This window comes from Cynocephalus volans, chromosome 10, assembly GCF_027409185.1.
Source record: "Cynocephalus volans isolate mCynVol1 chromosome 10, mCynVol1.pri, whole genome shotgun sequence".
In the NCBI taxonomy this organism is placed as follows: Eukaryota; Metazoa; Chordata; class Mammalia; order Dermoptera; family Cynocephalidae; genus Cynocephalus; species Cynocephalus volans.
This window is the reverse complement of record NC_084469.1, coordinates 119,400,209-119,422,434: the sequence shown is the minus strand read 5'-3', so window position 1 is coordinate 119,422,434 and position 22,226 is coordinate 119,400,209. Positions and strand designations below refer to the sequence as shown.

Below are 22,226 nucleotides of genomic sequence, written 5' to 3'. Positions count from 1 at the left end.
TTTATTTCTCCTTTCTTCGGGTCTTATGAGCTACTTCATATCTTTGATCTTAACAATCCGTGATTCCAGGACAGAAGACCAGAGAGAAATAGTACTAAACCTCAGAGTTAACTCTTACTGGGAGGCAGGTCCTCGGGCACCTTCACATTCAGGGAGAGATGCAGAAGCTCAGGTCGGGACGCAGACAGGCTCGGCGTGTTTGCTGCTGGGCTGTCCAGCCACAGTTGGATGTGAGGGAGCAGAGCCCATCCAAGCCAAGGGGAAGCTTGTCCCTGTAGCTCTCCTTCCGTCCCATCCCCTCGCCCCACCAAGATTCATCTTGCGTCTATAAGATCCTTGATTAGGAAGCCAGATCTTCTCCTAAGATCTCCTCCTACCCCATCCCCACCTCCCCTTCCTATAAATGTACCACTTTTGGGTTTTCTTGTTCAAGGCTGTTGGTATTTTTAAACAAGAATTAAATTATAATAACTCTAGACTAAGGCTGTGGGAAAACTGGGCTGCCTTTCAGATCTGAGATCCCCATTTTCATATCTGGGACCCTTGGAGGCAAGTGGTACTAATTATGGCAGCATCATCACAACCCTTGAATGTCTTGTCAAAGAGAGAGATTTCTGGTTTCCTTTCACAACCTGAGCCATCCAGCCATTGCAGCAAGTGTTAAGAAAAACGCATGGTTGAGACACAGAGTAAATGGTGACCTCCTTTGTGTGTGCAGAAAACCCTGACTTCCGAGAAATCCGCTCCTTTGTGGAGACGAAGGCCGACAACATCGTCAGACAGAAGCCCGTCGATCTCTTGAAGTACAATCAAAAGGCCCTGACCCGCATCTACCCGAAGGGACAGAGGGTCGACTCTTCAAACTATGATCCCTTCCGCCTCTGGCTGTGTGGTTCCCAGATGGTGGCGCTCAATTTCCAGACTGCAGGTAAAGGAGGGCTGCAGGCAGCTCCAGGCCAGGCCAGGCGTCTGGAAATGAGTGATTTGTCTTAGCGACGGTCACGGTTCAACCAGGATGCTGATGAGTGTGTGAGGCCCATCAACTGAATGGAGTGATGAAGGGACGGAAGGGTCGCCTCCGTGACTGTGAGTGACAGAGGCTGAGTCAGTCTGGCTTCAGAGAAAAAGGAAATCTATCAGCTCGTGTAATTAAAAAGCCTAGGAGATGGTGCTTAGCTGCAGGCACAGCTGGGGAGAGGCGATGCATGGCTGTCTTCTCTTGGCCCATCCGTCTTTGAGGGCTTCCTGCTCAGACTCTCTTCCAGAAATATTCCCATGCTGGAAAGAACCAACATACCCAAACTTTTGGATAGAAAACGGTAGCATAAATCACCGTGTTTTTCACTTTTTTGTTGTTATTTAAAGCCTGTCTTGGGGACCTATTCACCTGTAGCCTCCTTTACATTCTTCCTGTAGCTGCATAGGATTTCATTAAATGGAACGATCATTTATGCAGATGTAGCAAGTCCCCCACGGAGGCACATTTAGGTTATTTCCCATCATTTGCTTTACAGACAGTGAGTGTCATTTCACCAATGTAAGAGCACATACACCTGTGGGACAAAATTCTCACAAGGGCAGGGTGGGTCAAACAGTACTTACATTTTGATAAGCTTTGCCCGGAAGAAAACCACTCAACACCTGTGTCTGGTCTTGCCTGAGCTAAAACACTTTGCCAAACTGCCCTCCATGGAGATGGCGGGTAGGAATGCAAATTGGTAAAAGTTTAAATATATTCTTTGGGCATAACTTCACCAACCTAGCTTTATTCAAGTTTTCACTCTGCCCATATGGTAGGTAAAAACTGATAACATATTGTAGTTAATTAGTGCTTCTCTTAGTTGGTATTTCTCTTATGAGTGACATTAACCAGTATCTCAGTTATTTAGGGAGTATTTGCTGTTTCTTTTCTGCAAACTGTTCATGCTTCTTACCATTTCATCTAATGTGGTAGGAATATATAGTATACATTTATCAGAGCTCTTAAGAGGTTAAAAATGTATATGTATATGTATTTTCCTGTCATTTGAATCAAAATGATTTAACTTTTATGCTTTTTTCCCCCCTATGAATTTTTCACTTTTGGTAGGTTTTAATACTCTTTTCTTTTAGGGTTCTGGATTTTGTGTCATACTTGGAAAGGTGTTCCCCAGTCTAAGATTGTTTTTTGAAAAAAACCATATTTTCTTTGAGTCAGATACATTTTGAACAACTGCCTCAAACTATTGTTGATACCTCCTTCCCCACCTAGAAACTCGTGGCCCAGGAGGCCGGCTTCCTCGTGCCTGACTCACCATGGGAATTCCTTTTCCTTCCAGATAAATACATGCAGATGAATCACGCCCTCTTTTCTCTCAATGGACGGACGGGCTACGTCCTACAACCCGAGAGCATGCGGACAGAGAAGTACGACCCATTGCCTCCCGAGTGCCAGAGAAGGATCCTGATGACTCTGACTGTCAAGGTAGAGCCCGCTGCCCTCCCTGGGGGCTGGGCCGACCCTGCCGAGGGAGGGCCCAGCAGGAACCAGTTGCTAGGATGCTTGGTGTCTTGTCTCAACATCCAGATGGTATTTGGGGATCTTTATTATAGTACATTCCACGGCCATTTTGGGGAGAAAAAAGGGGAAGGAATGTCCCCAAACCCATCTTGATCACCCCTTGTCATCTGTCTCTCTGGGGTTCCCATGAAGTCTGCCTCTGGCCAGAAAGAGAAATCACATGTAGGAAATGGCCATTTGGGCTTAATGGAGGAGAGTTTGTCTCCCTGTTTGGCCAGTTTTTGGAAGGTAGATAAATGAATTGCATTTGTCATGAGATTAAGGAATAAAAAAAATGAAGCATATGTAACCAAAGGTCTTTAAATGAAGACCAGTTACAAGAAGAAAGCCATACTAGCCCCCAGCCTTTCCTGGGCACTGAGAAGTCCAGTGACTGAGCTCTCTGCCTCGGTAGGTGCCTGCCTGGGCGTATGCTCAGGTGAGACCCACCTGTGGGGTCAGATGGTGTGGGGGGCAGCTCCAGCTTATGCTTAAGAGCTGTGAGATTCCACCATACTCTCCACGTCCGTTTGCTCGTTCATGAAAGGGAAACAGAGATGGTGTCCACTTCGGATGGTTGCTGTGGCTTCTCCAGTGAATTCATCCTCTCAAAAGCCCTCGGGAGAAATTAAGGCCAGCTTTGAACTCATAGAGTTGGGCTCTAGAACCCAAACACAGCTCTGTTCTAGATGGCCTGTGCAGACATGTCCAGCTCCCACCAGGATGGATCCGGGGGGGTTCCAACACTTGCCTTTGGTGTCCTAGGTTCTGGGTGCTCGCCACCTCCCCAAACTTGGACGAAGTATTGCTTGTCCCTTTGTAGAGGTGGAAATATGTGGAGCCGAGTATGACAACAACAAGTTTAAGACGACAGTCGTGAGTAAGTTGGTCTGGCCCTTTCATCTTCATGTCAAGCGAGGTGCATCCTGTGTGAGCACCTGTTCATTGGGGAAGGTGTAATGCACTTTCGGCATCTAGGCTTTTTCATATTTCCCTCTGGTCCATTACGGTTCAGCTCGGGGAGGGAAACAAAGGGCACTTTGTTGACTCATTGGACTTGTACCTGGTGTTGTGTTTCTCTGCCCGTAGCTGAGGTCAGGAGTCTGAGGCAAGGCTTTTGCTTCCTGTACCATGACACTAGGTTGGTCCTCTCTGTGTGACAGCCCAACCTGATTTACCCACTGAGTCCAAGACTGAGAAGCAGAGACATGAAGAGAGAGAGAGGATATGGCTGACCTGGCCCAGGGGGTTCAGCCTAACCTGGGTTCTTAGCCTGTAGAGGGCAGGAAGGACACAGGGACACTGCCACGTCTACCTCTTTAGTAAGCCTCCACCCATTGCCCTCATCAGACGGAGGGATGCGGTTCCCAGGCTGTCTTCTCACCTCTTCTTTTATCTCTTCCAAAACCTGCCTGTTCCTGCTCTGCAGTCCACCTCCCTTCCATCTCTCCAGGGAGGTGAGATGGGATGTGTACACAGGGGAGGTGGTTGTCTCCTTTGCTTACTGGGGCCAGGCCTGCAACAGCAGCTTCACCAGGATTGCTCACTGTAGTTGGAGAGAGAGCATTATTCAGATTTTCTTAGATCTTTGCATGGACATGTATTTGTATACATGGTTGCTAAGGGGGTGCAGAGACTGTCTCATCGGGAGGGGGCAGGATGAACGTGGCCTCTAGTGAGCTTTGATCTCCTTCCAGATGATAATGGCCTAAGCCCTGTCTGGGCTGCAACACAGGAGAAGGTGACCTTTGAAATTTATGACCCAAACCTTGCATTTCTGCGCTTTGTGGTTTATGAGGAAGATATGTTCAGCGATCCCAACTTTCTTGCTCATGCCACATATCCCATTAAAGGAATCAAATCAGGTAAGAGGCATTTTAATTAAGATGTTCAATTGGGGCTAGCATCGTTCTTTGGTTTATGATGCTGGCTTTAAAAAGAATGAAAAAATGTTTTTCCTGGTTTTGGTGGAATCACTGCAACACTGTTTGGGTGGCTTGAAGAGCTGGCCCAGGTACAGCTTCCCTTGGGCACATGGGTGGGAGGAGCTGGTGAGATGAATGTGGTGTCCTTGAATGTCTGGAGTCTGTGTGCAAGATTGGATTGTTCATTGACTGTCAACTTGGCCCTGTAGTTTGATTTCATTTTGAAATGTTACATGTGGTTTGCCTCTCCCCACCAGTAGCTAAGCCTGGTTTGATCTGTTTCCCTCTCCCTGGCTGGCAACGTGTTAGGAAGAGGCCTTTAGCATCTGGTGGGAGTTACAATCTTGGATCAAACTCTCCTAAGCTTTCAAAACTCTTCTTCTATAAAACTGGGAGGGTTAATTTACTTCTTTGAATTGTTATGATTTGCTTCAATGCTAAACAAAACACAGAACCCCCTTCCTGACTTGAGAAGAGTCATGTGACCAGCTCTTAAGAACCAGGATACTGAGTCCCACGAGCTTGGTACTGCTTCTAGGGCCAGTCATTGATCCAAATATGTGGCTATGCTTTGGTTGTGCATAGTTTCTCTAATTCACTTTCCCACTGCATTTGTGTATAAAAATGTTTGACACGTGGCCTCACTGGATGTGGAATTTCCTCCTTATCCTTCCTTATGTCTCTGATGCAGGAGATGTTTCTGGATTCCTCAGGAGGTCACTGTGCCCCTGTTTTCTAAGGACCATTTCTCGAGAGAGAGATTACTGTCATTTTAGTTACTTATATAAAAATAGCAGTCTTTTGACATTGTTTGGAAACCTTGGGCTCAGTGAAGAACTGAACTGGGTCTTTTTTAACTTGGAGCATGTCAGAATTTCCTCAACTTCTACCGTCCTTAGTATCCCAAATCTGACCATTTCTACCACTGGGCACTGGCCCAACTTCTCATGTTGGGGCTCCAGTGAGAAAATGCGGTTCCTGGGCCCACCATGGGGTGCTCTGACGTGTGGCACTTTGAGAAAACTAAGCTAGGCTAAGGCTGCCCATTGTACTGTTGAAGAAACAAATACCTAAGCAAGTTAGTAGATTAAACAAGAATTTGGGAAAATGTTTAAACCATCTGATTTTTTTAGCACCTTAGAAATATCCATTTTTATAATTTACTGTAATAATGGGTATTCATTTGTAAGTCCCAGTGGTCTGTTATTTGGCAACTCCTCTTGGTTAACTTGCCCACACTGTAAACTACTTTAAACCCAACAATTAGGCTGCGGTTCTTTAATCTGCAATTTGCTTCTTTTAGATTCACCTAATAAATAAGGCTTAGGAATGATACCACTTTTTTCCAATGCAGAAAGTATAGCTTTTGGTAAATTTTTATGATCCTGGCCTCAATGCCACAACAGATTTCTTTTCATGGTGACTGCCTGCCACTTTCTAACCTGCCTCCACGAGACATCCTGCACAGGTGGGCAGCTGTGCTAACCCCCACTGGGTACCCCAAGATCCTCTTGAGGGATGAGGCGCATGAACCCTGTAGCCCCTCCTGATGCCTTGGAGACAGGTCAGAGTTGATGAAACCTCCTTTCTTTACTGGCCAATGTGTGTCGATTCACCTAAAAAATGCTATGACTTAGCTTGGAGATTTAAACAAAGAACAAAACCTCAAGGGGACTAAGAATGTGACCCTCCTCCCCCAACTGTGAGATACTCTCAATAGGGACCTTCTCTGTCTCCTTCTCAGCTCCCAGCAGTGCCCGGCCCATCCATATTCATGGGAGAAATGAAAGAAAATGAACAGTCCCTTTGTGCATAAGGCATTGAGGGCCTTCTGACCTTGAAAACCAACTTTGCCCATTGTCATTAAAGATGCACTTAAGCTTCTAAACCAGCTGGAGCTCAGGAAGGAAGGAAACAGCATTTTATTGTTAGGTACCTTAAACTCTTTCTCTTTTAATCCTCACTGTAATTCTGTAAAAGGGGTTTTATCATCTCTGCTTTTAAAATCTGAGCACTTTGGGGCCTAGAGATGTGAATTAACTTGCCACCTCTCAGCCCTAACTCCAGAATACATGAAAGGCTTGCCCAGTGTAGGAAAGTGAGAGGAGCTAGAGAAAGCTGACCCTGGGGCCAGAGCTTGTGTTTCCAAGTACAGAGGCACATGCTGAGTGTCAGACAGTACTCTGTGGCTTGGAACCATGCTCCTGGAGTGTGCAGGCTACCGAACAGCCTCCCTGGACACCGTGGAGCACTAAGCATTCCAGTGCATTCTCACAGCTGATCAATACCTAGACTGACTTCTTCCACTCTATCTACAGATCAGCTCATTAGAGATGCAGGATCTCAGGCTCCACCCAAGACATCCCAAGTCAGAATCTGCATTTTAATGAGATTCACAGTGGTTCACATCTATATTAAAGGTAGAGTAGCACTAGGCTAGAGTGCAAGAATTCTGTGGATGTCCATCTGGGCAAAAAAATCACATCACCTTTAAGGGGGAAATAGGGCAGAAAACTTATCTACGGCAGTATTCAATGAGAGCAATGTCTCCAAAATTCTACAGGGAAAAGAGCATGACTTGAGAGTTTTATACCCACTCGAACTGTCACTCAGCTGTAAAATCAAAGGACGGATGCTTTCAAACTTGCACAGCTCAGGGATTATTACATGTCCCATAAGCTCATTTTGAAGAAAACAAAAAAGGACAAATTTAGCAAATCAAGATATCCACAGAGAAGTTCAGTAAAAAAGATGACGAACACTGAGCCATTCAAAAAATATAAATTTGTACATTTCATCAGGTAAATTTTATGTCAGAAGAGGAACACTGTAAAGTAGTATTGAGCTCTGGCTAATGAGATGCATGCCGACGTATTCAGGGGAAAGTGTACTGATGTCCTCTTCTTACTCTGAATTACATATTTAAAGAAGATGGATTGATGGATAAATATGTGATAAAACAAGGACAGTAAGGGCAGGTGGCAGTGTGCTAGTGTTCCTCGGAATATTCTCATAGCTTTGCTGTATGTTTGAAAATTTTTATAATAAAATGTCAGGAAAACGTAACTAAGTTCTCCCTTTGTGGGAGAATTACACACCATGTCGATGTAGAAACAATAATACACCTTTACCCAAATTAGGGGAGGAAGAGGAGAGAAGGTACAGGACAGTGTAAGCATGCCACTTTCCTAGTCATCGCAGTGGAAAGCCAGGGATTCAACAGATATGGTTTAAAGGAGATAAATCAGCTGATCGTGTAAAATGTTCTCTAAGAGAAATAACTCAAACCCTGACTGGCAAAATCACAGAAGAAATATTAGGAGTGGCCTAATTTGGATATTGCTTGCAGTGGAGAATCAGTAGATACAATGTAAATAAGATGCTCGCAAGACTAACTAGGGTCATAGAGGGGATCTCCAAGATACAATGTTAAATGGAAACTGCATGTTTTTGAGGTATTTTTAAAGCACAAATGATAGTACCTTGCTAGACTATCACAGAAAAGATACTGTTAACAGTGCTTCCTTTTGAATTAGGGAGTATGATTGGGTAGGAGTGAGAGGTTTGTTTTTTACTGTGTATTCTTTTATATTACTCAATTAAAACAAGCAAACCAACCCACTTTTGAGATATGTTGCCTTAAACATTACTTAGGGTATATGTGTGGTGGGGAGGGGGGTTAGCTTCAACTCATCCCCTTTTTACCCCAAAGAAAAAGAAATATTTAAATGACTGTCAAACACAGGTCCTGGTTGTAAATAGGGAATGACTTTCAGAGGAGGATCAATACTGCTATGGACTGCCAGGGGACAGAAGATTTCTTCCCACTGGAAATCTTTAGAGGTAACACACACTCCCCAGTCCTGTGATCTGTAAAGTCCTAAGTGGAGGAAACAGATGTGAAGATTCACTACTCTTTTGGCCTCAGGAGTATTTAAGGAATTAACCACAGCTACAATCACTCTAAATTGAATGTGGAAAGTTCTGTGGGTTTTAATTTCTTCTGGGGAATTGTTTTTATTTTCAGACGGCACATATTTTTAATTTTGCTTCCCTGTGTGGACCTGTCAGTCAAAGCTGCCAGCCTGCATCATGGGGCTCTGACTTCTCTACTCCTCGAACTGGGCATATGATCCTTGGGTAACCCAAGAAATCTTAGGTCTGCCATTAATTACCTGCCTTTGTGTTTCCCCCCTATTCTGCTGTAGGATTTAGATCTGTTCCTCTGAAGAATGGGTACAGTGAGGACATTGAGCTGGCTTCCCTCCTGGTTTTCTGTGAGATGCGACCGGTCCTGGTGAGTGAAGAAACACGATTCAGGGGTCTCTGAGATGTGTCTGCTGCTGGGGTAAAAATGGCCAATGAACTTAAGCCTGCTGTGAATTATCTTGCCCACACAGGAGAAATCATAAAAGAAGAATTCCTTTTTGCTAACTCCCCCGAGGTCCTGGGTGTTTTCTGTCTTCATTTTCCTTTCTTGGAGAATGCTATACGAGGCTCGGAGCAGGCAGTAGTCAGAAAGGGTGAAGGTCTTTGGGAGTTCCTTGTAGTTTCATTTCAGTCAGAGCCAGGCCAGATCCTTTCTGGATGCTTTTTCTACCTGTTGGTCTTTGGTAATCTCTTCAGAGGGTCTAAGGGCCTATCTTGGCCTGTCCTGGGGAAGGAAGTTCATGAACCCCAACTTCCCATAGTGAGCAGTACTCCTTTTCTGGGTCTCTCTACTACTAGAGGAGCCTTCCTTCCTGGTCCTTTTGGTTTGCCAAGGCCTTGAGGATACTTAGTCTCTCCTTTGATTAACCAGGTTGGGTATGTATGGCAGAAAGGTCTTGGCCTCACTGACTTATGATAAAGGGTGCAGTCAGGTTGCTCAGGACACAGGATTAAGAATGGAGCACCAGGCTGTGGGTGGTCAGGGCTTGGGTTTAATGGTAGAAGATCTGGATATTTATGGTGATTCTGGGGCCTCAGAATCCTCGTGACAGCCTCTTCCATAGACTCAAACCCACATGGCATTTGTTTTTGCAATGCCTATATGTAGCCAATACAAACTCCCAAGATCTTTCCATTTCCCTGCTACCAAACCACAAAGCTTGGAATGGGCTGGGAAAGTCTGTGGTCTCAACTTAACAAGTGGGTTTCTGTGGGCTTGGGCAGGTAGAGGAATCACCGCCTGTGATGTTGTTCTTCTGACTGTATGAACTAAACAGTGATTTGAAAGTTTCTTGTTTGGCAACTTCCAGAATGTAGGACAGCTTTTAACAGCCATAGCAATAGTCCATGCTGTAAAAATTTATGAACTTAGAGGATAGAATATTAGGCTTTTCTGCAGAGCTGTTTCCCTACATTTAGTTTGCAGCCTTGGTGGTTTTCCGTACCAAAGCATTTTAGAAGCATGGAGATGAAGGAGGATTCAAGAACGGGAAAGACAGGGAGCAGAGATTTAACAGGCATAGTAGTTGGGGGCCAAAGAACCTTAGAGATGGTCAAGGGGCGCCACTTTTTGTTGGTGTAAAATAAGTTCATGATGATGAAAGTCTGTCTTAAAAGGATAAGAGGATGGATAATGGAAAGTTTTCCATTTTGAAACGAATTTTAAGTGTTAGACTATAAAAATAAATGTAACGTTTATGTGAAAATGAGTCTTTGCTTGAACCTTAAATTATGAATCGAAAAAATCTCCTTTTATGATTCTTACTGTGATAGAAATTCTTCGTCATAAATATGTATATAAATTTCTCATTTTTACCAGGGCTATACTGAATTAGCAGACAAATCTTTGTTGAGCATGCCCCAGTCTTAAATTTCTCCTTTTTTTTGAATGAATTATGCATTTGCCAATGTATCATTACTAAGACAGAGGTGTTTAATAAGTCCATTAAAAAAACCCACAAAACACAGCCCAGATTGTGTGGGAAATGTAGAATGTAGTTCAGAGGGAGATGCGAGTAAAGGAAGTTAGCATTCGGTCTGTTTGCTTCCTTCATTAGCAGCATCCCTTCCTTGGATCCACTACATGCCAGCAGTGCCTGCCCACCTTGTATAAACCAGAACTATCATCAGACATTATGTAATATCCCCTGCATGGCAAAATCATCCTCACTTGAGATCCACTGCTTTAAAATGACATTATAAGCTTCACTAGGTTTTGTTCATCAAGTGGACTGACCAGGAATTAAACATCCAATTTGAAGGAATGATTAAGATGGAATCCACTTACAAATAAGGCTATCATGCACATCTTCACATGGGTACCCTTTCCCTCCTTTAAGTCAGAATTATTTCCTTAGGATCAATTCCCAGATGTGGCATTAGTGGGATCAGTAAGCTCGAAGACCCTTTACTTAGTCACCTCTGCCCAGCCCTCTGAAGGATCTGGGATTTGTTCATCTGTTGCCTGGGGAAAGGGAACCAGCACTTCCTCCATGTGTACATAAAGCCCATCTGCAGACCTTTAACAGAAAAACTCAAGTGATCAAAACAGTTTCAGATGGCAATAGGATAGCATTAGTCTAGGCACTGCCCAGCAAAGCTGCTGTAAACAACCCAGACACATTATAAATAATTTAAATGATTAGGTATCAAGGGCAGCAGAGAAAATTGGTATAGTTAAAGGAAATTGTGTTTATCCAGATTTGACTTCTGTGATGAGGCATAATGCGCCGGCCGCTGTTGGGGATGGAGAGTGTGGGGGTGGGCGTGGAAAGTCAACTCTCACAGATCTGCTTTCTGAAAGAGTTTTAGTAAAGAGTTGTCTGGGTGCGTGTGAATTTTATTTTAGCTGCTGGCTCTCAAGGTTTCATTCCACATCTGTCACCTGGTTCTGTGCCACTCACAGGTGCTGCTTGGCATTTCCATCCCCTGTGGGATGAGCGAACTCGCTTGGAAGTCGAGCTGGGCTGCATTCAGTAGACCTGGGCTTTCTCCTCGATGCTCAGGGTCAGTCCTTGTATTCCTCACTCCGTGCTCTGGAGGCCAGCGAGAGGCTGGTAAACAGCTCCAGAAAGGCTTGTCTGAGCAGTGACTGAGCCAGTGAGGGCCGAAATGGAGTTAACTCATAACACACTTGCTGAGATAGAAACTGTCAGTAAGGACTTGAAACTCCTTCTGAAGAAGCCACTTACATGTCACAAACTCTCAGTCCTTTCCTTTGTTAGCTGTGGTTTATGAAGAGTACTTCTAGCCCATTTTATTGCCTTGTATATTTAATTCGAGAAATAGGGGGACAAAAGGGGGAGATGGAAAAAATGCCTGTTAACAGCTTGTAGATAATCAGTGTTAGCATCTTGGTCACTTTCCTTTGCCTTAACATTTTTTGCAGAATTTCCATAGTCAGATTCATACATGTGCTGGTCCCTAATTCACTTAACTGTCCATCAGTGGGAGAATGGTTAAGTCGATGGCAGTTTTTTACTTTATAAATAATAAAGGTTTAAAATTATTTCCCAAGGCTAGATATTTACTAATAGAAAAATAGATCAAAGTAAATAGTTTAAGTTGATGCATTACATCCAATCTTGCCATTAATTGGAAGGGGCCTCCACTCAAATGATCTAAACTGGTGAGATTCTGAAAAAACAGGACTAGGAGGAAGGAGCATGTGCACATAGCTCCTGGAGGGCCAGGGGCCCACAGCCACCTTGCACAACCTGTGAGAGGGAGATGTACTGTCACAGTTATGGGTTCATGCCGTGCACTGACATATGATACAATTGTCAATGACGGTAATACTATTATCCTGCTACCAAATGGATTCTAAAGAAGCACGAAAGAACATCACGTTCCTTCAAAGAAAAGAAGCCATTGAAATATGATTTTCTTTGGGCTTGGCATTATCCAGGCTAACGAGTTAGCCTACCACAGCCTCATGGATGCTGGCAGAAGACAGGCAACTCGTGGGTCAGAGGCAACTTAATTACAACACTAGCAGTAGCCAGAATGTCAACATTTGTACCAGTTCACCAAGTTCCCACTGGGCAACACCAGCACATGAGGGGTGTTGCATTACAGGAGCAGCTCAAATCTTTAAAAACGGGCAGTAAACCTGCTGATCTTTGCCTGGAAAGAGGTAGGGAGACATTATTTCTATTATACTGGGCAGTAAGCAAACCTGCCCTTTGCTCCAGAAGGGGCCGCTATTCTTCCAAAGCTGTTGCTACACAAACATTCCTGAAAAGATTTTCTAGGTTTTCAAAGACAAGCTTGAATGAGCTTCTAACATCGTTCAGTTTCTTGTCTGCTTCTTTATAGGGACTGTGCAACTATGCTTCTCTCTCTGTAGAGTTCCCTAATTTTATTCATACGTAAGGGATGCTTTTGATTTTCTATATTGAGTTTATTTTTAAATCAGTGCAAATGCTAAACTGGATTCAATGGCGTGAATCTGACAGTCTTATGCTTTCCAGGAAAAGTAATAAAAGATCAATATTTAGAGATCTTTGGCACGAATAGCTGAAAGTAGCTTAAAAATGTACCGATTTCTTGTAACTCTCAGATGGGAATGGAATAGTTTCGAGGAGTCACTGAACTTGTTTATTTAAAGTGTGTTTTAAGGTGCGGAACAGTCAGTGATGATTTAACTTTCAGTTAATTCAGGAGCATCAGCAAAAGCAGGGCTGTGCCTGTCGGCAGAGCCCAGGGCTGCCAAGGAGGGACTTTGAGGGTCTGAGGCGTCCTGCCCTGGCTGGAGTTCCTGTCCACCTCCCTCTGCCCCGTGAAAGTTGTCAGAGTCAAAATGGAGTCACTTGTGTTAAAAACCCTGAACAATAGAGCAGGGGAAGGCCATGCAGGGAGGTTTTCAAGCATAAATGTCTGATACAAAGAATTTACACAAAAAATACTTCTGTGGGGACATCTGCCCAGCAACTGCCTGTCAACCTTGGATTGGTATCACCCTTGTTATTGATCCTTGTAGCCAAGGATAATTCTCCACACAACCATGTAATCCTCCATCACTTTTCTTTAAAAACCTTTGTCTTCCTTTACCTTCCTGAATACACACATAGTTTACTATGGCACATTCCCATGGTGATGCCCTATTCCCAAATATATTTTTCTTTCTTTTTTTTTTTAAATAGTAGAACTGGGAAAAGTATGGAAACTTGAATATTTATCCTAGACATCATTGATGGGCAAGCTGGCAGTTTCTGGAGGGTGCATTTGAGAAAACTGGCTGCCCCAGGATCTTGAGTACTGCTCCTGGGTGGACTTTTTTTCACTTTGTGCTGGGCGGGAGCTAAGATGCAAGGGGTAGAGAAAGACCAGGATGCTGTGGTTCTGGGTGAGGTCTCAGCCGGAACAGAGGTGTGAATCTCTTTGGGAAAAGGCTACAGTACACACTCTAGAATCCTGGAGGACCAGGACTCGGTCTTGGTTTTTGAGGTTGGGGAAGATTTCCTTACACTTGGGGAGACGTGGAGGCACAGAGAAAGGCCTACCTTGTACCTCACCAGCTAAAGTTTGCCAATTTGTCCAGTGCTGGCTCCGAAGGGCAGAAACTGCTCTGCCTACCACCCCAGGCCTAACACTTTGATGTGACAGCTGAACAGACAAAACCATAAGTATGCAGTGAAAAAAAAAAACAAAAAAAGCAAAAAAAAACCCCCTGGCACACAGCAACAAGAGGAAGAAAGACCCAGGCGAACACCTGGGACAGGTGGCTGGCGGTTGAAGTTGAGCTGTTGAAGTATCGGATGGGAACCAAAATACGTAAGCCAAGTAGATACCCAAGTAGAACACTGGGAAAGACCTTCTGGAATTTGAAACAAAAAAACTGATTTATTGAATTTAAAAATTTAGTATATAATTACAGAAATCTGCATTAGTAATCCGAAAGATAATGTGGAAGAAATGTCTAACAATCTAAAGCAACACCAGCATGAGATGGAAATCATAAATGAAAAGAGGGACTGGGAGAACAGGTGCAGTGACCTAATGTGAAAACATGTCCCCAAGACACCTTTTCCCTGATGTGCTGCTTGAGAGGGCTCACTTGCGCCCAGGTGGGACAAATAGAAAACACATCCACACCTCTGGTCATATTTTAGTAAAAATTTGATTCTGATGGTAAATAAACCTAGACTTCCCAAAAGTCTAACATCATAGTTGTCTTCTTCAGCACTGAAAACTAGTGTACAGTAGAACACCATCTGCAGACTAAGAAGACAAGAGTTAGTGTCCAGCCACCCACATGTGAAGGCAGGAGAAGTGCATTTGTGGATATGCACGATTTTAGATATATCGTGTGTCCTACTCAAGGGAAACCTCAAGGCAGCCCCCTGAATCAATGGTAGTTTAGTCAGAGGAGCAGTTTCTAGAGAGAGAAAGCAATGAATAATTAATTGTGCAGTACAGTTACATCTTACGGGATGATGACAGTGTGACTGAAATGTTGTGATGGTTCAGTATCAGTTAAGGATTCTTGAAACAGATGAAATACACTATAATGAAAAGTTTCACACTCTGAAGCTAAAAATAAAATATCAGTAAAACCTAGGCACTGGCAGGTAAAATAAAGGTGTCCTAAAGGGTTTCAACTTTGATGACTGAGGAATCAAGGCAAATAGAGCATCCTGCAGAAGGGGGAGTTAATTCTGATATTTTTATGTAAAAGCAAAATGTGATTTTAATTGGTATTGTTAAGAGACTGATGATAGCCACTGTAAGAACTGAAAAGCAGGGGGGAAATAAGGAGGAAAAAAAGGAGATAAACAGAAACTTGACCAAGAGGGTAAAATAAGGGAAGGATCAAAGAAGAAATTAAAGCAAAGTACTATAAGATGTATAGTAATCAAATAAAATTGTTAAGAACTTATATTTAACTTGGTGAATGGACTGAATTCTCCTGTTAGAAAAGAACAAACATGTAAACTTGTGCACTGTTTACAAGAAGTAACCCTAAAAGCAAACTATAAAGGTTAAAAAACAAAACAAAACAATGGATGGAAGATTTACTGGGAAATTTGGGAAGGAAAAGTTAATATCAAAGTCGAATTTAAGATCAAAAGTACTAAAGAGCATTAAGAACCACGTGATGATAAAATGCTTGGCTTACAAAGGGACATAAGAGTCATTAGGAAACAGCATAGTCCCTAAATATATACAACAAAAGGTCTTACAAAGACAACTGGATGGAAATTCTAATTACTCTGATTTGATCACTGCACATTGTACGCATGTACCCAAATATCACAATGTACCTCATAAATGTATATAATAAAATCATTCAGAATTTGGAAGGTCTAGTATACAAAAAATCAGCAAGGACAGAAGATCAAAATAATTTAAGAGATATACAACTTCGTATCCTACAAGTGGATAATATACATTGTTTTCTTCTATGTCTCAGAAACTTGATTGCATACTTAGTCAGAAGGAAAACCTTGATACATTTTTAAAAATAATGATTTCATAAGTTTGGCTATAACCTAAAAAAATTTGAAATGTAAAAAGACGGCGAAAATGCTCACTATTTGAAAATAAGAATTTCCCAAATAAAATAAGAAATCAAAACAAGTTACCTAGAAATTAATAGGAGGGTAGTTCATGGAAAAATAGAATTGAAAGATAATACAAATCTTTCCATAAACTTTTTGAAATGCCCTTATATGATATTTACACCATAATTATGTCGAGAGGAGGAAGGTGCTTGCATTAAAACTTCACAAAGAGGGGCTGACCGCGTGGCGCACTCGGGAGAGTGCGGCCCTGGGAGTGCAGCGGCGCTCCCGCCGTGCAGGTTCGGATCCTACATAGGGATGACTGGTGCGCTCACTGGCTGAGTGTGGTGCGGGCGACACCAAGCCAAGGGTTGTGATCCCCTTACCGGTCACAAAAAAGGATGAAAAAAACAAACAAACAAACAAAACTTCACAAAGACTAAAAACACAAGCACTAAGTATTTATCTTAAGAACTTTTAAACCCTAATAAACTAATAGAAAAGAAGAACAATATAGAATTAAAGCCCAATTGAATAAAACACCAAAGAAAAAATAGAAAAAAATAAAACAAATGCTCGTTCATCCAAAAGACCAATTAAGCAAACTCTTTGCCTATTTATTAAAGAAACAAAGTAAAAGCAAAAACATATAAGACTAAATATTAGAAAGGAGACTGAACCCCAAATAAGAAACTAGAGCAAATGGATGGTTGCTTTAAAGAATATAAATGAACTAAAATTATTCTGAGAAGCAGCAGAAAAGTTAGAAACAAAATCCTATAGAAGACACTTAAAAGGTGATAAAACAGATTAGTGCTAGGTGGTTTTATAGCTAAGTTCTGCATGAATTTAAAGAACATGATTCCAGTTTTACTCCACTGAAGTTAGTAGAAAAATGGAAATGTTCCAGTTATCTCGCATCTATGTAATTTTCATATTAAAATTGGAAAAAGATAGTACTCTTAGCTCTCCCCTAACCTTAAACAGCCATAGATAAATGCCACTTAGGAATATAGATGTTAAACTTATAAAAAAAAAAAGAAGCAACAAATTATTTCCAGCCATTTACTAAAAGAACAATATATCACAACTAAGTAGAGTTTATTCCAGGGGTGTGAGGATGGTTTAACACTGGCACAGTTAGCAACACATTAAGTGAGGAAAAAGCACAAACTACTAGATGCCACAAATGTAACTGGCCAAATGAAATAATCAATATGAAATGTGAAAATAGGAAAAAATGATCTGTATTCACAAGTTGTGATTATAATCTTACAAAAACCAGAAAGACTCTGATTTTAAGGGAACTAATATTTATTTGCCTTGTAGTTCTTAAGTCTAACTATACTTCTCTCTGTTTTAGAAATAACAAGTGGAAATGTGGGGTGGGAGGCAGAGACAGATGCAAAATCTCATTTATGGTATTGACAGCAACATAACACATTTAGGAGTATCTTAAATAAGAAAGGCATAGGGTTGATATAAGGAAGAGTATAAAATCTTACTGAAAGACATAAAGCAACACCTGAACAAGTAGAAATTTATGTCAACCCTTCCAAAATTAATGTTTGATTGGAGACAAAGACATCAGTATTAACTCACTTACAATATATAGATATATACACACAGATAGGTAGATACAGAAGTGAATGTGTGTTTTTGCATACATTACTATAAATACATAAGTATCCTGTCTGTCCACTGAGAGAACCTAGCACAGTAGCAATGAGCACACCAGATATTGCTTTTAAATATTATTCTCCAATAAAGAAATCAGAGCTCCTTAGATAAGTGGTTGATTTCAGATTTAGGATAAAGAAAATATAAAATGAGCCTGGAATATCTTAAAGTTCCAGTAAATAAAGAAGTGCTAAAAAAAAAAAAAAAGAAAAAAAGATGGGGTACATCAAAGGGACATAGGAGCCAACCAGAAAGACCTTTCAATGGCCAAAGCTGAACAATTTGAGAAACAAAATAGGTAATGATAATTTTGGACTGTAACACATGGAATAAAATATCCACGTGTACATGAATGAACGAATAGATGTGAGAGAGTAGCTATTTTTTTATGGGAGAAATCTAATTATTAAATGTAGAAGGAATGAAGGAACTGGAAAATCACCACTGGAACAGCATAGTTCTAACTGCTGCAGGTAAGATGTGCCAGTGGAGGCTAAAATTAGCAAGTGAAACTTGGAGGAGAAACAGGATATTTGCAGTCTCCAAAGCACTTTCCTCCAAGAAATATATTAATTGGAAAGAGAAAAATAGCAGCTTCCCAGTGGGTAAACCCGGCAGACACCATCTTAAATCATCAACATTACTTCCACCAGTAATGAGACCTGCTGATATCATGCATCTCCTAAAGTGATACCCCGAGAAGGGCACACCACCTGTGTGTCATTCTTACCGAGATTGCATAGCCTCAAATAAATTGTGAGGAAACACCAGGCAAACTTGAATTGAGGGATGTTCTACAAAATAACTGGCTAATACTCTTCCAAAATGTCAAGGTCATAAAAGATGAGGGAGACTGAGGCAACTTCATAGATTGGAGGAGACGCAGCAGCTAAATGCAACACGGAATCGGGATTGGATGCTGGAACAGAGAAAGGACAGAGGTGGAAAACCCAGTGAAATCTGAATAGAATCCGTAGTTTAACAGTATTGCACCATATATTTGTATATATAATTGGATATGGTTGTGCAAGATGTTAACACTGGGGAATCGGGGTGATGTAGACTATGCAAGAGCTCTCTATATTATTATTGCAACTGGAAGTTTAAAATTTCAACAAAAAACATTGATGGGGGAAATTTTTTTTTTTCTTTTTTGGTGGTTTTTCCCTGCTGCTACCAAACAAAAAGTTAAAGGTAGAGAATGCCATAAAGATTTTGTCACAGGCCAGGTAAAACTCACTACCAAAAATTTTCTGTATTTTCTAACTATAGACTGGGGAGAAAAAACAAACTAAAATTTTTGTGTGAAAACTCAGTCTCAAAAGAAAGCCAGGAAATAATTATCACAGAATTCTAAGGGGAAGGAGGAAGTGCTAATTGGAAGACGTGCATAGAGCGGACAGCACTTTTTCCTGACCTGGTAGTGCTTCCACAGCTGTTTGCTATGTAGTTATTCACTCAACTATGTAGTTATTTCCCAAATGCATGTTATCTCTCATTTACAAGGGTACTTCAAAAAGCTCATAGAAATATTCACATTATCTTTTAATTATGTTTTTCCACAAACGTTTTGACGTACCCTCGTACATACAGTACACTAAGAAGTAAATGATATAACATAGCTAAAAAAATGTTTTGGGATTCAGAAAAAGCGATAAAGGGCTGCAATTGCAGAAGTGTCATAAAAAGTTTGGAGTTTGAACTTGTATCTGAATAACAGCCACTACTTACATGAAAGTGACAGAAGCTATTTTCTTCTAGGCAGAGAGAAGGTGAGAAGACAACATCGTGGTACCGTGTTAAGACTTAAGTGGGGATTTTGTTTTATTTTAAGTAGGGAGGAAAGCTGGTTTCCCTGCAGAAGGACATAAGTTTAAGTGAAGTCACTACGGACTCTTCCCAGTGCCTCCTTCAATATGTTCACTTAATCACCAGGGACTGTTTCACCTGCACGTGCTCCTCCACCTGGGCAGACAGCTGCAGTAACCATCATCTCTCCCCTCCTCCAAAGTCAAGCGTTCCAGCTACCACCCTAGGGGGTGTCTGTGATGTTTCGTTAGGTCGTTAAAGGGGAAAATAAAACTTGCTGAGCAAGGTATGGGCTGAGTCTATGTTTCTGTAAAAGGAAATGACTAAAGAAGCCCATTTGGGCATATATGGATGCACGTTTTCTCAGCAGAGGGGTCCCTCACTTGAACTGCTCTGTCAGTAGGAAAGTATTAGTCAGTAGACCTGACCGCCTGGGTAGCCAGCCTTCACGTGGTAGTCAGCCATCTAGGTAAAAGATCCTCACCTCCCCCCACACTGACACCAGCTCCTTACCCTGATAGACTTTCTCCTTTTCTTTCCCCCTTAGCATAATGGAGGGAATATTTTGGCTCCCACAACTGAAGCTGAGGGGTAGGTCTTGGTTTGGTCATGGCTGGACCCTGGTGCTCTTGGAGTGGCTCTGTTTTCCTCTGTTCTGGCCTCATTCCCAACTTTCTCTAATGACAGCCAAGGGACCACAATGGGACCACCAGCAACTGGACACATGGATCACTCAGCTGATCCCAAGGAAAGAAACTAATGGTCCTGGCTTGGGTCAGGTACCCAGAGGTGGTGATAGTGGGGAATAAGACATCAGTACTGGCTAGAACTGGGTCCATGCTCATCCCTGGGGAGTGTAATCTATGATACCTTTACTTTTTTGGGGGGTAACAGCTTTATTGATATATAATTCATATACCATGCAGTCACCCATTTAAAGTGTACAATAGTTTTTAGTATATTTAGAGTTGTACAGCTGTCTCCTCACCCCATCATCCCCCACCCCCGGCAACCATTAATCTACTTTGTGTCTCTGTGAATTTGCTTGTTCTGGACATTTTGTATAAATGGCATCATATGTGTGATTCATGCATGTTGTAGCCTGCATGATCTTAAATTATCTGCCTCCCTCTCTGTCTTCATACTGTGCTGCTCTTACCTGCTGTGTTCCGCTGTAAGCATGTAGCTGCTTTGATACCTTTGCACTTAGGCAAAGACCAGGAGGCAACATAGACCATGAAAAGACTGGGTCTGATTATGAAATAGGATCCATGGGCAGTGCATTTTTTGCTTCAGTGTTTCACAATGAAGCTACATTGTGAAAACCAAGGATTTTATAAACTGCTTGCTACCAATGCAATGCGTAACTGTGAGTTTTATCTTTGGTTAAAATAGACCCTGGATTTTCTGGGATGATTTCTTTGCAAAACAACTGCCCCATATTCCCTTTGGGCACACTCATGAGATGCCATGTCTCATATTTTGGCTTGGAAGGTATGGTCCTACATGGTTGTTCTCTGTCCTGACCTCTAGGAGAGCGAAGAGGAGCTTTACTCCTCCTGTCGCCAGCTGCGGAGGCGGCAGGAAGAACTGAACCACCAGCTTTTTCTCTACGACACACACCAGAACCTGCGCAATGCCAACCGGGATGCCCTCATTAAAGAGTTCAATGTCAACCTCAACCAGCTCCAGCTGTACCAGGAGACGTGCAACCGGAGGTAGGTCAGCTCCCCACCCTACCTGCAAATCCTTGGGGTCTCAAGGCACAGTGACATTGGGCACCTGGGGTCAGGCTTCTGGAAAGCCCCCGAGTTACTTTAGAAATCCTTTGGTACCCTTGACCTAGTTCTCTTTGCTCTGTAAATAACTTACAGTAATACCTTAAGCACCTGCCACTTCCCTAAGTAGAACTGTCTTCTCCAGAAGGGCATTTCAATGTAACAGTGAAAATAAATGATGAACACTAGCTTTTAAGGAGCCCTTATTGAATTCTGAAGAATGGGCTGATCCGATGGTCCTAGGCTGGGGTAGAGCCCCCCACAGGGGACGCTCCTGGTTGTGCTACAGGCATGTATCAGGGGGTGGGGAGCTAGGGATGCCTGGTGTCTCACCCCGTGTCAGACAGTCCTTCACAATGATGAACTGTCCTGATGAAAACGCCAGTAGCAGTGTCCAGTGAGAAACACTGTGCTGAGCTCCTTACATGTTATTTCAGTTATCTTTACTTCTGCCTACAGAGTAGCTATTACCCCCTTTGACCTATGAGGGTATTTAACCTCTTTGCATGTCACTGTCTTGCCTGGAATCCACCTCTCTGACTCTCTGCCCTGTAACATCCAGCCTTGAACGACCGCACATGTGTGGATAGAGAAATGCTGCCGAGTTCAGCACATAGCCTGTTTCCTATGCCCCACCAGTCATGGTGAAATCTGTTTTATTTCAGGTTAAGAGAGAAGAGAGTCAGCAACAGCAAATTTTACTCATAGAAGCCGGGGTCCGTGTGTAAGGGTGTTGTGTGTGTGTGCAAGTGTGTTTGCATGTCGGAGAATGTGTTCTATTCAGACCCTGGAAAGATGCTACTCTGTGATGTCATCCTCTGAAGTCTGCCATCGAGATGACATTTCTGAAGAAGACCCAACTGCATGAACTGCATGAGTTGGGGTGATTTTCTGCTAATTTTTTCATCTTGGATATTTTTCTTAACTTATATTCTCTATAGAGGATCCCCAAAACATGTTCATTTCTGGCCTCTTGTGTTCCAAACCTCACTGAATAAAAGCAATGAAAATCTCAATCAGTTAAGCCTTCTGTGCACGACGTATACAGTGAGCAGGATTT

At 42.3% G+C, this 22,226-nt stretch overlaps 1 protein-coding gene across 1 annotated transcript in view; it reads left to right on the top strand.

Moving 5' to 3' along the window:
- Positions 1-22,182, top strand: part of PLCG2 (phospholipase C gamma 2) — a 139,945-nt gene extending 117,763 nt beyond the window's left edge. The window contains exons 27-33 of the mRNA XM_063111124.1: positions 719-928; positions 2,319-2,464; positions 3,305-3,419; positions 4,237-4,404; positions 8,673-8,761; positions 20,922-21,106; positions 21,832-22,182. Coding sequence (XP_062967194.1) covers positions 719-928; positions 2,319-2,464; positions 3,305-3,419; positions 4,237-4,404; positions 8,673-8,761; positions 20,922-21,106; positions 21,832-21,874 — 956 coding nt within the window. The 3' untranslated portion in view covers positions 21,875-22,182. The remainder of the gene's footprint in view (positions 1-718; positions 929-2,318; positions 2,465-3,304; positions 3,420-4,236; positions 4,405-8,672; positions 8,762-20,921; positions 21,107-21,831) is intronic.
- The last annotated feature ends 44 nt before the right edge of the window (positions 22,183-22,226 follow it).